Source organism: Crotalus tigris, unplaced genomic scaffold (genome assembly GCF_016545835.1).
Source record: "Crotalus tigris isolate CLP2741 ecotype Arizona unplaced genomic scaffold, ASM1654583v1 scf7180000017690.20705106771:4171800, whole genome shotgun sequence".
NCBI lineage: Eukaryota > Metazoa > Chordata > Lepidosauria > Squamata > Viperidae > Crotalus > Crotalus tigris.
In genome coordinates, this window is record NW_024096569.1 from 86,755 (window position 1) to 101,734 (window position 14,980).

Genomic DNA, 14,980 nt, shown 5'->3' on the forward strand with positions numbered 1-14,980 from the left:
AATTATTACTCCCATCCCATAACTCTGCTCGGGGTTTTGCGGAGAGTGGCCGGGGTCGTCTGGATGCCGGATGCTTGTTGCAGGACGGGAAAAGACACACCGCAAAACACAGCCGCAGGCCCACTTAAGATTGCATCTCATTTGCATGCTCGGTGCCACGCAGCGTTGCACCCAGTTTGCGGGTCTCTTATTTTTGTTGTGTTTTGTTGTGTTATTCTGGCATCTGAAAAAGGGGGAGTATTTTTTCCCCGCATTCCTTTCCCACCTGCTCCATCCCGATAGTCCTTGACTTTAACGACCGTTTGACGTTAAAATGACGCTGAAGAAAAGGACTTAACAGCCCCTTTTCACACTTACGGCCACTGCAGTGTCCCCGTGGCCAAAATTCAAATGCTTGGCAACTGACCTATATTTATGACGGTCGCAGTGATCCCCTTTTGCGACCTCACGACAAGCCGGATTCGCTTAACAACCGTGTTACTAACTTAACAACTGCAGTGATCCAATTAACGGTGGCAGGGTTGTAAAATGGGGCAAAACTCACTTAACAGCCGTCTCACTTAGCGACGGGAACTTTGGGCTCAGTGGTGTGGTCGTAAGTCAAGGACCACCTTTTATTTATCTTCTCTGCTGCCTGGATGTTGTGATTTTTCCCGCGGACTCCGATTTCCCCCCTCGGCGGAGGACCCCCCCTCGCCCCGCCCCTCCTTCACCCGCAGCGCTTCCCTCCCCTCCCCCAGGTGATCAACGCCATCGAGCAGGACTACCGCCTGCCGCCCCCCACGGACTGCCCCACCTCCCTGCACCAGCTGATGCTGGACTGCTGGCAGAGGGACCGCAACGCCCGGCCTCGCTTCGCCCAGATCGTCAGCTCCCTGGATAAGCTGATCCGGAACCCGGCCAGCCTCAAGATTGTCTCGCGGGGAAACGGAGGGTAAGTGGGACACACACACACACACATACACACAAACACACACACACATACGGCCTGGCACTTGAGCTGTGCAGGCAGGAGCCTCTTCGGGGACATCTGGAGGTGGGTAGGGCCCAGGGGTGTGCCCTCGCTGTGCCCATCAACTTTGTGGCTTTGGAAAAAGGGGGTTGTTTCATATGAACACAGGGAAAAGCTGAGGTGACCAATGGACGGCTTAAAAAGTAGGGTGTCCGACCTTGGCCACTTTAAGACAGTAGGAATAGGAAGTGGAGTGGAGTGGAGTGGAGTGGAGTGGAGTGGAGTGGAGTAGAGTAGAGTAGAGTAGAGTAGAGTAGAGTAGAGTAGAGTAGAGTAGAGTAGAGTAGAGTAGAATAGAATAGAATAGAATAGAATAGAATAGAATAGCATAGCATAGCATAGCATAGCATAGCATAATAAAATATAGAATAGACTAGAATAATAAAATACAGAATAGAATAGAAATTAGAATAGAATAGAACAGAACAGAATAGAAATATGAAGAATAGAATAGAATAGAACAGAACAAAACAGAATAGAAATATGAAGAATAGAATAGAATAGAATAGAATAATAAAATATAGAACATAATAGAATAATAAAATACAGAATAGAATAGAATAGAAATTAGAATAGAACAGAACAGAATAGAAATATGAAGAATAAAATAGAATAGAATAGAATAATAAAATATAGAATAGAATAGAATAATAAAATACAGAATAGAATAGAAATTAGAATAGAACAGAATAGAAATATGAAGAATAGAATAGAATGGAATGGAATAGAATATAGGAATGAAGAATAGAATAGAATAGAATAGAATAGAATAGAATAGAATAGAATAGAATAGAATAGAATAGAATAGAATAGAACAGAAATATGAAGAATAGAATAGAAATTAGAATGCAATAGAAATTAGAATAGAATAGAAATAGAATAGAATAGAATAGAACAGAAATATGAAAGAATAGAATAGAATAGAATAGAATAATAAAATACAGAATAGAATAGAAATTAGAATAGAATAGAACAGAAATATGAAAGAATAGAATAGAATAGAATAGAAAGAACAGAACAAAATAGAAACTGGAAGGGACCTTAGAGGTCTTCTAATCCAGCCCCCTGCTCAAGCAAGAGAACCTATATACCATTTCAAACAAGGTCTAGTGGACTTCAACACCCAGAATTCCCCAGCCAGCCGTTTTTTTTTTCACTTTGCGGAACTCAAGGTATATTACGTCTACTGCATTCCCTCCATCTATCAAGAAAGTTTTCCAATCCAAAAATGTGATAAAGTAGTCTAGCCACATTTGTTCTTGTCAACCCTTGCCGGCGGGGGAATTCTGGGAGCTGAAGTCACCTGCCCAGGATTCACCCCTGTGTTGGGGGTTCTCCTATGTGAGACCCCCCCTCCCATCCCCTTGTGAGCCTGACCGGCTGCTGATGACCTGCCACTCCCCCCTGCAGGCCGTCCCACCCTCTGCTGGACCAGCGGCTGCCCCATTACTCCTCCTTCGGCTCGGTCAGCGACTGGCTGCGCGCCCTCAAGATGGGCCGCTACGAAGACAGCTTCGCCAACGCCGGCTTCACCTCCTTCGAGCTGGTCAGCCAACTCTCGTCCGAGTGAGTGCCGGGGGGGGGTCCGGAGGGAAGGGGAGGCGGAAAGGCAGAACGAGGACTCCCCTCACCCCCTCCCCTCCCTCGGTTTCCCTCCTCAGGGACCTGCTCAGAATCGGCGTGACCTTGGCGGGACATCAGAAGAAGATCTTGTCCAGTGTCCAGAACATGCGCGTCCAGGGCAAGGCTGGCACCTCCACAGCGGCCAAAGCGGGACCGTACTGACCGGCACTTGGCCAGAGAAGCAGCGATTTGCCCGTCTCTTGACTTGTTGACTTCTTTTTGGAGGAGGGGGCAGCCAAGAACTGGCCGGGGAGGGGAGACGCCTCTTCTCGACTCGCCCGTCAGCGCCCGTCTCCTCTGCTCTTCTCGCTGCCCCCTCCCCATATATTCACCCCTTCCCCACTTTGGGGAAGTCTGAAGTCCCAGACTGACCCCCTTGGAAAGTTGCCTTTCCCGCCAGCTTCGTGGCAGGGAAATTGGGGAGACCCCCCAGGACCGAGGCCACGAACCGGGCCCCTCCCTCACCGAGCTCCGAGGGATATCATGCCAAAGAGGACCAGCTCTTCCCAGCCGGTGCCCCCTCCCCCAGCTGTGGGGGAATCACGTTTATGGGGGGCCTGCAGAAGTGGGGAAGGTAGAAAACCTCCTCTTGGGGGGGGGGTCTGTTGGAGGAACACAGATGGGGAAACTCACCCTCCCCACTTCCCCCAGCCTCGAAGGGAGATGAGACACCCTGTCCCTCCTGCTGACTCCTAGTAACATGAAGCGAGACTTGAACCCAGCACCTCTTCTGCGCAAGGAGGAGATGCAGCTGGGAGGTCTGGGTGAGCAGCCGGTGCTCCCTCCCTCCCCGCCCCTGGGACCAGGAAGCCAAAGAACCGGAAGCTTTGGAAGGTGGGATGTGCAGACCCTGCCCACACAAGGGGGGCAGCCGAAGTTGTGGGAAACCCGGGACTGGATAGGCAAAGCAGGCCTGGCCCTCGGTGACAATCAGCAACGCTGCCCCCAGTGGTGAAGTCCTGTGGGAGACGCCCTCGGAGAAGAGGGGTTGGGGGCTCCCTTCAGCCCCTGGAGACCCCCGGGGGTCACCGCAGGATCGGAGCCAAGGGGCTGGCTTTATAACAGTTCTTTAGCCTTCATATTGAAGGTGGTCCTATATATTGCTTTTCATTAAAACAAATTGTGTATCTTCTAAGCCAAAATTGAGGGGAAGGGGCTGCTGAGGGGTGGGGGGCCTGGGGATGACTGGCGGGAGATTTGGGGGGGGGGCTAGGTTTCAGGATGGCCCCCCTTCCTTTGCCAAACACACGAACATCACTGCTAAGGCACATCCTCCCTTGGAATTGCAAAAGTTTGAAATTTCCCGATCTCTGGATGGAACTTTTTTTTGGGGGGGGGGAGGCTCTGGATGCAATGTGAGGAGCCCCAAGGGCTCCCCAAAATTGAAGGGCTTTCCTGTCTGTCACTGGCCTTCATATCAAAGGGGGGGGGGGCAGAGCAGAGATAAACAGGCAGATGAGTGGGGGGGGGATTGGAAGCTGCTCCCCCGGGAAAAAGTGCTAATTTAATTTTTTTTAATTATCCTTTTTTTTGTTTAATAAACAGAATCTTTTTTTAAAAAAGGATATTAAACTTGGTTTGCAAAGGGAGATTAGGCCAAGCCCTGGAGAATGGAAGAGAAGTATTGGGAGGATGCTGTGGGAACGCTCACAAAATGGCTGCCCCCTTGGGGGTGTAACTTGCCATGGCTACTGATGTCTAGACAAAAGACAGGTGGTGTTGCTGCCATCCTCTTCCCCTTTTAAAAGATCTGAAAAATACTTCCAAGGCCAGCCAGGTAAAGCAAGAGCCAGGAAAGGCCATTAATGTAATTGTGTCTCTATCAGGGGTTTTCAAACTTGGCTTTTGATGATTTGTGGACTTCAACTCCCAGAATTCCTCAGCCAGGCATGCAGGCTGAGGAATTCTGGGAGTTGAAGTCCACAAGTCACGAAAGGGCCATATTTCCCTCATGTTGGCTGAGGAATTCTGGGAGTTGAAGTCCATGAGTCACAAAAGGGTCCTAGTTCCCTCACGCTGGCTGAGGAATTCTGGGAGTTGAAGTCCACAAGTTTGAAGACCCCTGCTCTGCTTCCCTGCACCAAGGTAGAGACTCACCAATTATGCTTTTTTCCCTCTACCCTCCTGATTCCACCAGCGTCTAATTAATATCTACCTACGAAAACATCCAACCTATTCAGAGAATGGAAGCAAGTTAAAACATTCCAAGAGCCATGAAATTCTCTCTGAGTCCAGATAAGCCCAGATGAGCAGGGATTCCAGCTGGGGAGGATGGGTGTTGTGATCCGACCTCCAGGCTGACCCAACAGAGAGAAATCCCACCTTTCCGGGGGGGGGGGGGATGCTGGCATACTGGAAGTCCTCTCTTTACAACCTCTAGCTTAGTGATCCATTCGAAGTTGTGACTGACTGGAAAGGGGGGACACTTTCTCTCCCCCCCCCCCCCGTCTTCTTACCCAGCCAGCCCTAACCCTAGCCAGCTGGGGGAATTCTGGGAGTTGAAGTCCACCCACCTTCAAAGTTACGGAGGTTGAAAAAATACTCTTAAAATTCAGAGGTGAAAAGACATGAACTTTTGCAGGGAACAGCGACACCTTGTGGCCCAACCGTGATATAACAGGGATAGAGATAATAATGATAATAAATAAATAATCATAAAATTGGAAGGGATCTTGGAGGTCATCTAGTCCAACCCCCTGCTCAGGCAGGAAACCCTATATGCCATATAGATTTTGTATTATTTTTTGTCGTAGAGGGGCAATCCTGAGTTTTAACAGAATAATAGAATATATTTTGTTATTGTAATAATAATAGAATATATTCTGTTATTGTTCTGTTAAGAACAAGTTTGCCCTTCCAGATGGGGAGGATGGGTGGAGGAAAAAAAAATCTCTGTATGCTGCCAGAGGCAATGCATCCGTGCCCGTTTCTCTAACAAGAAGCCCCTCCCACCCACTCAAATCCTTAGGGGGCCGGGTTATTGAACAGAATGCCAGCATATCCACCGTCAGCCATATTCCTGGATTTTGAGTTGCGCGTCAGGCTAAACTTTGATTAGGCGTTAAGTCAATGCAGCTTCACCTTCCATCCTAGTTTGTTTAACCGTGGCTTGTTGAACCAGCCACAGCTGGCTGGGCTCGCCTATCCCTCTAAGCCGTACATTATAGGTTGCATGGGCGGAAACACACATACACACACACACACCCCTGCAAGCGCGCCAGACTTTGTGCAACGGTGCCAGCCGTTTGATACCCCCAGGTGACCTTTGCAATTGGAAAGGAGGCAATCGGACAGAAAAAAAAAAGACTTTTATTGAGTTAGAAATGAGAATTTGTTCCAGGAGCTAAAAAGGCGTGTTGGGTTTTATCTCGGACAGCGACAATGAAAAGGGTGAGGGGTCTTGGCAGGGGATCAGGGCCAGCAGCCCAGAGGAACTAGCCAAGCGACATCCTTGCAAGCCTTGGGTGGGCTTTTGTCTCCAAGAAATCCTTCAGCCCCAGAGAGGCCTCGTCACAAACAGGAAGGTGGCAATCTGGGTCCCGGCCCCACGGCTCCTATCGGTCCCAGGGGAAGGATGCAAGACGGCACTCGGGACCTCCACAGGCTGAATCGGCCTGTTCGGTAAATACAGGATGGATAAATAAATATGGGTGGTTTGGTGGAAAAAAAGAGAACAATTTGCAAAGGGAAAAAGCTGGACGGCGACACTTTCCAAAGGGTTTGGGATCCGCCTGTCCCAAGTTTCCATCCGGCAGGGCTGCTCCCCTCTTGGGCCGCCCTCTGAAACCCCCGGTCCCACCCTGGTGGATCCTGAGAAAGCCAATCGGGTCAGCTCTGGATGGGATCCAGAACCAGGGAGTGAAGGAGACATAGGAAAAAGTTGGCAGCGAAGTGTTTCCATATTTAACCTGCTGAAGGGGGACTGCAAGGAAGGGTCAAGGAATCCAAGTGGTCAAGACACACAGTATTGCAGAGGGGTCCTTGGTGCTCTCTGAGCTTGGGGGGGGGGTTCTTGCAGACGTTTCATGACCCAACTAGGGAACATCATCAGCGCTAGAAGGGAATGGAGTTTACAGGGGGGATGAGGAGGAGGAGGAAGACTATGGCATGCTTAGTTGTTTTCTTGCAGATGTTTCATGATCCAAACTAGGGAACAAACATCAGGACTAGCACTGATGATGTTCCCTAGTTGGGTCATGAAACGTCTGCAAGGAAACCATCAAGCTGAGACAGCACCAAGGACCCCTCAGTCCTCCTCCTCTTCATCTTCCCTCTTCTGCTCCTTCCTTCCTTCCTTCCTTCCCATCCGTCCCATCTTTTTCCTTTTCCCTTCTTTTTTCCTCCCTCCCTCCCTTCTTTCCCTTCCATCCATCCAGCCATCCCATCTTTTTCCTTTTTCCTTTTCTTTCCTTCCTTCCTCCTTTCTTCCTTCCTTCCTTCCCATCCATCCATCCCATCTTTTTCCTTCTTTTTTTCTTCCCTCCCTCCTTCCTTTCTTCCTTCTCATCCATCCATCCATCCCATCTTTTTCCTCCTTTCTTCCCTCCCTCCCTCCTTCCTTTCTTCCTTCCCATCCACCCACCCATCCATCCCATCTTTTTCCTTCTTTCCTTCCTTCCTCCCTCCCTCCCTCCTTCCTTCCTTCCCATCCATCCATCCATCCATCCATCCCATCTTTTTCCTTCTTTCTCTTTCTTTCTTTCTTTCTTTTTTTCTTTCTTTCTTTCCTCCCTCTTCCTCCCTCCTTCCTTCCTTCCCATCCATTCATCCCATCTTTTCCCTTCTTTCTTTCTTTCCTTCCTCCCTCCTTCCTTCCTTCCCTTCCCTTCCCATCCATCCATCCATCCCATCTTTTTCCTTTTCCTTCCTTCCTTCCATCCTTCCTCCCTCCCTCCTTCCTCCCTGCAAACCTTTGGAGAAGGGCAGAGTTAGACGTCCTCACCACACAAGAAGCCAGAAGGGGGATTGCACAAAACACACACACCTGGGTCAGTGTTCATTTGGGGGGTTCTCCCCACCCAGGAGCCCCTGCCTTCTGCACAGCTGGAGCCCGAAGGACCCCCAGGAGAGGGAGGACGGGCTCTGAGGACGGGCCGAACCACGGCCAGGCCCCTCGGAGCTGGCAGAGGAGACCGGAGGGGCACCACGGCAGGCTGGCCCAGCTCCTGTGGGTCCAGGGCTGCCCGGCAAAGCCCCAGCCCCCTCCCCCATCCCGAAAGACCGGCTTTGGGGGTCCCAGTGGTCCCCACCCTGCCCGCTTACTCTCAGCATCCGAGGCCGCTGAAGGTGCCGATCCGGTCCAGCTTGATGCCGAAGCAGCCCAGCTGGGCCGCCTTCTGGGCCCGTCCTCGGAGCCTCCGTGGCTGGGTCCTGGCCAGCTCCTGGAGGAGGGGAAGCCAGGGGTGCTCGGGGGGCAGAGTCGGGGGCCTGGGGGGAGGCTGCCCACCTAAGGGTGGGGCCGAGGGGCCGAGGGGGGGCGAAGGGTCCCCCGCTTCACGTCCCGACAGCAGAATGGCGAGGTCCGAGCCGAGGATTTCTAGCATCAGCTGTTGAAGAAAGGAAGATGTCGGGGCAGTGACAGGGGTGACCATCAGCCACAGCCCCCCCGAAGGACCCCCGTGCCCTGCAAGGGTGCCCTTACCTGGGGAGAGCGGACAGGGCTCTGGGAAGCTGGCAGGAGGAGGCAGAGGAAGAGGAGGAGAGGCTGGGGGTCCATGGTGCCTGGGGGTATCCAGCAGGTAGACTGCCTTGGTCCAGGGAGGAAGGGCGAAGGGGCGAAGGGGATTTGCCTCTGGCTTCCCCAGGCCTCTCGCTGGAGCTTTATAGGGGTGCTCGACACCCCCCCCATGTCCCCTGGCAACGGTGTGCTGGGGAGGGCCGGGTCTGGGGAGGGGGTTCGCCCCCCCCCCCCCGTGAATCAGCCAGGGAGTGAGTTATGGGCAAAAGGGGACAAAGCAACAGGAAGGGAGGGTGGAAAGAGAAAGGAAGAAAGAAAGAAAGAAAGAAAGAAAGAAAGAAAGAAAGAAAGAAAGAAAGAAAGGGAGGGAGGGAGGGAGGGAGGGAGGGAGGGAGGGAGGGAGAAAGAAGGAAGACAAGGAAGGAAAGAAGAGAAGGGAAGGAAGGGGAAAGAAGGAAGGGAGGGAGGAAGAAGAAGGAAGGAAGGAAGGAAGGAAGGAAGGAAGGAAGGAAGGAAGGAAGGAAGGGGAAAAAAGGAAGGGAGGGAGGAAGGGGAAGGAAGAAGATGGAAGGAAGGAAGGAAGGAAGGAAGGGAAAGGAAGGGGAAGGAAGGAAGAAGAAGGAAGGAGGGCAGGAAGGAAGGAAGAGAAAGGAAGGGAAAGGAGGAAGAGAGGGAGGAAGAAGACGGAAGGAAGGAAGGGAGGAAGGAAGAGAAGGGAAGGGGAAGGAAGGAAGGAACGGGGAGGAAAGAAACCATCCCTCTCAGCTTGGCTTTGGAGATAAAATGAACGTACAGGTCGTCCTCGACTCGCGACCACAACTGAGCCCAACATTTCCCGTCGCTAAGCGAGTCGGCCACTAAGTGAACCCTGCCCTGTTTCGCGACTTTCCTTGCCACGCTCGTTAAGCGGTTCTTAAGAAAGTGACCCGCTTCTTAAGCGAACCCGGTTCCCCCATTGATTTCGCTTGTCGGAAGGTCGCCAGAGGGGATCGTTAGCTCTCTCTCTCTCTCTCTCTCTCACACACACACACACACAAACACACACACAAAAAAGGGACATTGCAACTGCCATAAACAGGAGTCAGTTGCCAAGCACCTGAATTTTGACCACGCGGGGGGGGGGGGGAGGCTGCAGAAACAGTCATATAAGTGTGAAAAATGGTCATAAGTCTCTTTTTCAGCACCACTGCAAGCCTAGCGGGGGGGTAGAAAGGGGGCTGGCAGTGTGGGGGGGAAAGCCCCCCTTCCAGACAAGAGACCGGCCTGTCTGTGCCGGGGGCTGCCCAGCCCCTCCCCTCCCTGTCTCCCTGTCCCCCTCAACTGAAGCCCCCCAGCCCTGGATCTTTGCAGGGTCCCGGGGGGGGGGCAAGAGCTGGGGGGGGGCTCTCAAGAGAAAGGGGGGGTCACAGGGCACATTCCTGGCACGGGAGGAAGGATTCCTCGGCCAACGAGCCATTCAGCCCCCCGGCCTTGACGTCATCCCCAGCCTTTCTTCAATGGGAACTGGGGGGCCCTTTCGCCCCCCGGCCTTGACTCCAAAGCCGGGAGTCTGTGGGACGACAAGCCCCTTCTGTGGGTCGAGGGGGCATCCGCGTCAGAGAGGGCAGCCTTGCCAGGGGAACAAAACAGCCAGGAACCCCCCACCCACCTCAACATCCCAAGAAGCGGAGCAATTCAGAAAGTGGGGGGCTTTGAAGGGGGGGGAGAATTTGAAAGCCCTTCAAGGCATTAGAGAGGAGACTCATTGCTGGCAGAGAGGCAGACGGGGGGGGGGTCGGTTTATTCCACCGATACTTATAAAGGCCACATCTGGAATCCTGCACCCAGTTTGGGTCACCCACAGATTACAAAGAAGAGGTTGAGATTTTGGAAAAAGTGCAAAGAAGAGCAGCTAAGATGATTAAAGATTGAAGACTGAAACATAATAACAATAATAATAATAATAATAATAATAATAATAATAATAATAAGGCCGCCTTTTGCAATTGACTAATAGCGAATTTGTCAATGCCATTGGTGTTCAAGTGGTGCTCCAGTTGTTTTGGGATTGCGCCCAAGGAGCCTATGACTATTGGTACTACCCTTGCTTGCTTTTGCCACAGTCTTTCTATTTCTATTTGTAGGTCTTTGTATTTTGTTATCTTCTCCAGTTCTTTCTCTTCTATTCTGCTGTCTCCAGGCACTGCCACGTCCACTATCCAGACTTTTTTGTCTTTCTTATCGACAATTGTTAAGTCTGGGGTGTTATGTTGCAGGTGCTTGTCTGTTTGAATTCTGAAGTCCCAGAGCAGTTTAATTTTATCATTTTCTATGACTTTCTCTATTTTATGATCCCACCAGTTTTTGCTTACAGGAAAATGATATTTTTTGCAGATCTTCCAATGCACCATTGCTGCTACTTTGTCATGCCGCTGCTTGTAATCAGTTTGTGCAATCTTCTTGCAACAGCTTACCAAGTGGTCCACTGTTTCTTCAGCTTCTTTGCATAGGCGGCACTTACTGTCTGTTGCTGTCTTCTCAATTTTGACTTTGTATGCATTTGTCCTTAAGGCTTGGTCTTGTGCAGCCAGAATTAGTCCCTCGGTCTCTTTCTTCAATTTTCCTGCTCTTAGCCATTGCCAGGTTTTATTATTATCTGCTTTCCCAGCTATTTTTTTCATGTATTGGCCATGTAGTGCTTTGTCTTCCCACGCCTCTCTTCTGTTCTTCATTTGGTCTTTCTTGTAGGCCAGTTTGGTCTCTCCAGTAGTCAGTAAGCCTTCCTGATATACTAATTTCAGTGCATCTTCATCAGTGTTCTTCAGATATTCTTCCAAAGCCATTTTTTCTTCTTCAACCATCTGATGTACTTGTAGCATTCCACGCCCACCTATTTGCCTTGGTAGATAAAGTCTATCAATGTCACTGCGTGGATGAAGGGCATGATTCATTGTCATTATTTTTCTGGTCTGCCTATCCATTGCTTTTAGTTCTGCTTGAGTCCAGTCCACTATTCCAGCTGTGTACCTAATGACTGGGATTGCCCAGGTGTTGATTGCCTTTATGGTATTTCCTCCATTGAGTTTGGATTTTAAGATCTTCTTCACTCTCTTGATGTATTCACCTCTAATCTTTTTCTTGATTTCAGTGTGCTTGATGTTGTCAGCTTGAAGGATACCCAAGTATTTGTAGTAACCTGCGACGATATCTGTAATACCATCAAACATCCACATCTGCCTATTCCAGGCCCTGGGTAAGGACTCGATAGGTAGACAAAATGCCAAATCCAGTCTGAACATCTGGCTGACTGTGCGATGATCCATAATAATAATAATAATAATAGTAAAGTTGGAAGGGACCTTGGAGGTCATCTAGTCCAACCCCCTGCACAGGCAGGAAACCCTACACCATTTCGGACAAATGGCTGTCCAGTCTCTTCTTAAAAACTTCCAGTGTTGGAGCATTCACTGCTTCTGGAGGCAAGCTGTTCCACTGATTAATTGTTCTCACTGTCAGGAAGTTTCTCCTTAGTTCTAGGTTGCTTCTCTCCTTGATTAGTTTCCACCTGTTGCTTCTTGTCCTGCCTTCAGGTGCTTTGGAGGATAGCTTAATTCCCTCTTCTTTGGGGCAGCCCCTGAGATATTGGAATACTGCTATCATGTCCCCCCTTGTCCTTCTCTTCATTAATAATAATAATAATAATAACAACAACAACAACAACAACAATAATAATATAGTAATAGGCTCCTTGGGTGCAATCCCAAAACAACTGGAGCACCACTTGAACACCATCGGCATTGACAAATTCGCTATTAGTCAATTGCAAAAGGCAGCCTTACTAGGAACTGCTTCCATCCTGCGACGATACCTGTAATACCATCAAACATCCACATCTGCCTATCCCAGGTCCTGGGTAAGGACTCGATAGGGAGACAAAATGCCAAATCCAGTCTGAACATCTGGCTGACTGTGCGATGATCAATAATAATAATAATTCTGGGAGATGAAGTCCACAAGTCACAAAAGAGCCATATTTCCCTCATGTTGGCTGAGGAATTCTGGGAGTTGAAGTCCACCAGTCATCAAAGGGTCGTAGTTCTCTCACGCTGGCTGAGGAACTAGAACTCACAGCTGCCCAGTTTGCCTCGGTCCCAACCCCAAACTGGCTTTTAGGAGCAAGGAGGAATAAATGTTGTCACAAAAATAGAAGTGCTCCAGTACATTCAGAGAACATTGTGCTCCAATTAAACCAGATCAAATTGGACCCCTGAAAAGAATTTATACTCTATGTACAGGAAGTCCTTGGCTTACAACGGTTCATTTAGTGACCGTTCAAATTTACAACGGCCCTGAAGAAAGTGACTGAGGGCTGTTTTTCACACTTAATGACTGCTGCAGCCTCCCCATGGTCACGTGATCAAAACTCGGGCACTGGGCAAGTGACTCGTATTTATGACAGTCGTGGCATCTTGGGGGAGGTCACGTGATCCCTTTTTGCGACCGTCTGACAATCCAAGTCAGTGGGAAGATTCACTTAGCAACCGGTGATCGACTTACTAACCGCAGTGACTGACTTACCAACCGTGACAAGGAAGGTCATAAAATGGGGGCAAGATTCATCTCAGAAATGTCTCGCTTTACAACAGACATTTGAGGTTCAGCTGTGGTCGTATGTCAAGGTCAGGGGTCTTCGAACTTGGCCCTTTGTTAACTTGTGGACTTCAACTCCCAGAATTCCAGTCATAAAAGGGCCAAGTTTGAAGACCCCCCTGTCCTAACCATTTAAAGATGGCTGGACTTCAACTCCCAGAATTCCTCAGCCAGCGTGAGGGAACTAGGACCCTTTGATGACTTGTGGACTTTAACTCCCAGAATTCCTCAGCCAGCATGAGGGAACTATGGCCCTTTGATGACATGTGGACTTCAACTCCCAGAATTCCTCAGCCAGGCATGCTGCCTGAGGAATTCTGGGAGTTGAAGTCCACAAGTCATAAAAGGGCCAAGTTGGAAGGCTCCTGAAGTAGAAGATCAATTCCTGCTCTGTTCCCTACACCCCCTCCCCGTCCCCCTCAGCAAATATTGTCCAGGTGGATTATTATTATTATTATTTTTTAAAAAAGCACTCAAAAAGCTTTTCAAAATGGCCAGCGATGCCATCCACCTTTACGACGTTCCTCTTCGTCCGTAACCCGGAGAAAGAAGCGCAGAGCTGAGCTGAAGAAAGGCAGCCCAGCAACGCCTCCCTTCGACACAGCGCATGAATAAGCAACAATAAACACAACAACTTACCCCCACAACCCCTCCCGAAGGCTTTTCCTTTCTTTCTTCTTTCTTTTTTGTTTTGGTAATGTGAACTTCTGAGGTTGGGCAGCCAGCTTAGAAACCTCAACAAAGCCAGGCTTAAATAGCGGCGGCCTTCAACCGCGGGAAAACGCCACCGCATGGCAACCGAGTCGGGTAAGCCGACACAGTTTTTGCATTTGTCACACTGTCTTTAAACAAACCAAAAAAAAAAGCACAATAAAAGACTTTGCATTACTGAAGGCGGAGTTCCCGGGGCGAAAGATCTGGGAACGGCAACAGGTTTAGTCCTTAAGACCTCAAGAGAGCCCGAGGTTTCCGTTGCTAAGTGAATTTTGCCATTTTTACGACTTTCCTTGCCCCAATTGCTGCAGTTGTTTTAAGTTACCAACACGGTGGTTAAGTGATTCCGGCTTTCCTATTGGCTTCAAAGGACGTCACGAAAGGGGATCACGTGACCCCGGGAAACTGCAACCATCGTAACTACGAGTCGATTGCCAAGTGTCTGAGCTTTGATCACGTGACCTGCCACAGTTGTAAGTGTGAAAAATGGTCCTAAGTCCCTTTTTTTCAGTGACGTTGTAAATTGAACGGCCACTTAAATGAACTGTTAAGTCGAGCACTGCCTGTATTTACACTGCCTTTAATGCAGGGCTGGGCGACGTAAGGCAACTTTATGGCTTGTGGACTTCACCTCCCAGAATTCTGTGCTGGCTCAGGAATTCTGGGAGTTGAAGTCCACAGGGTGTAAAGTTGCCCACCTGTGCTTTCATGGAGGGTGGGCGGCCTTGCAGACCTCCTGTGGCTCTCCAAAGGGGGGGGGCAACTTTTCTGAAGAAAGCTAGCAGTGTCCAGCAGTGGGTGGAGCAGAAGCAGCGGTCACCCAGCTGGCACCAGCTCTATCCACTTCCATTTGCTCAGGGCACTGAGGCTGGAAGGAGGTCACCAGCCACTCTGGGCAACCCCTGCCAACCCTGGCCCAAGAGGCACAATCCTTCTGCCTTCTTTGCGTTGGGTGCTTCTGTGACATTGTCCAGGCTTACACAAGTTCCGGTTTTCCGCTCGAGAAGGTGAGCAGGTCCCAGACGGCTCAGCTTGACCACATGGCTGCCATCATGAGGGATTCACAGGACTGTCCCTGCAAGGGGCAAAATGAGCCAGCTTGGTCTAATGGTCAAGGCGTCAGTTGGAAACCAGGAGACGGTGAGTTCTAGTTCCAGCTGAGCCACGAAAGCCAGCTGGGCGGGACAATCACCAAGAGACAGGAGTTCTAGTTATGCCGTAAGCATGAAAGCTGGCCAGGTGACTTTGTGCTAGTTACTAGGAGATGGTGAGTTCTAGTCCCGCCTTAGGCACTAAAGCTGGCTGAGTGACTTTGGGCCAATCAC

General features: G+C 50.1%; 2 protein-coding genes across 3 annotated transcripts in view; one reads left to right on the forward strand and one right to left on the reverse strand.

Annotated features, from left to right (window-relative positions):
* Window positions 1-3,782, forward strand: part of EPHB4 (EPH receptor B4) — a 35,876-nt gene extending 32,094 nt beyond the window's left edge. For both annotated transcript variants that reach the window (XM_039337851.1, XM_039337852.1), the window contains 3 exons: window positions 741-934; window positions 2,423-2,578; window positions 2,674-3,782. In XM_039337851.1, the coding sequence (XP_039193785.1) occupies window positions 741-934; window positions 2,423-2,578; window positions 2,674-2,797 (474 nt within the window). In that variant the 3' untranslated portion in view covers window positions 2,798-3,782. The remainder of the gene's footprint in view (window positions 1-740; window positions 935-2,422; window positions 2,579-2,673) is intronic.
* Window positions 3,783-7,774: 3,992 nt separating this feature from the next.
* LOC120305684 (bradykinin-potentiating and C-type natriuretic peptides-like) lies at window positions 7,775-8,416 on the reverse strand. Its single transcript, XM_039337875.1, has 2 exons — window positions 8,277-8,416; window positions 7,775-8,181 (listed from the first exon to the last, which is right to left on the reverse strand). Exons 1-2 carry the CDS (start codon window positions 8,349-8,351, stop codon window positions 7,900-7,902), a joined length of 357 nt encoding a protein of 118 aa, XP_039193809.1. The 5' UTR covers window positions 8,352-8,416; the 3' UTR covers window positions 7,775-7,899.
* Window positions 8,417-14,980: the final 6,564 nt, after the last annotated feature.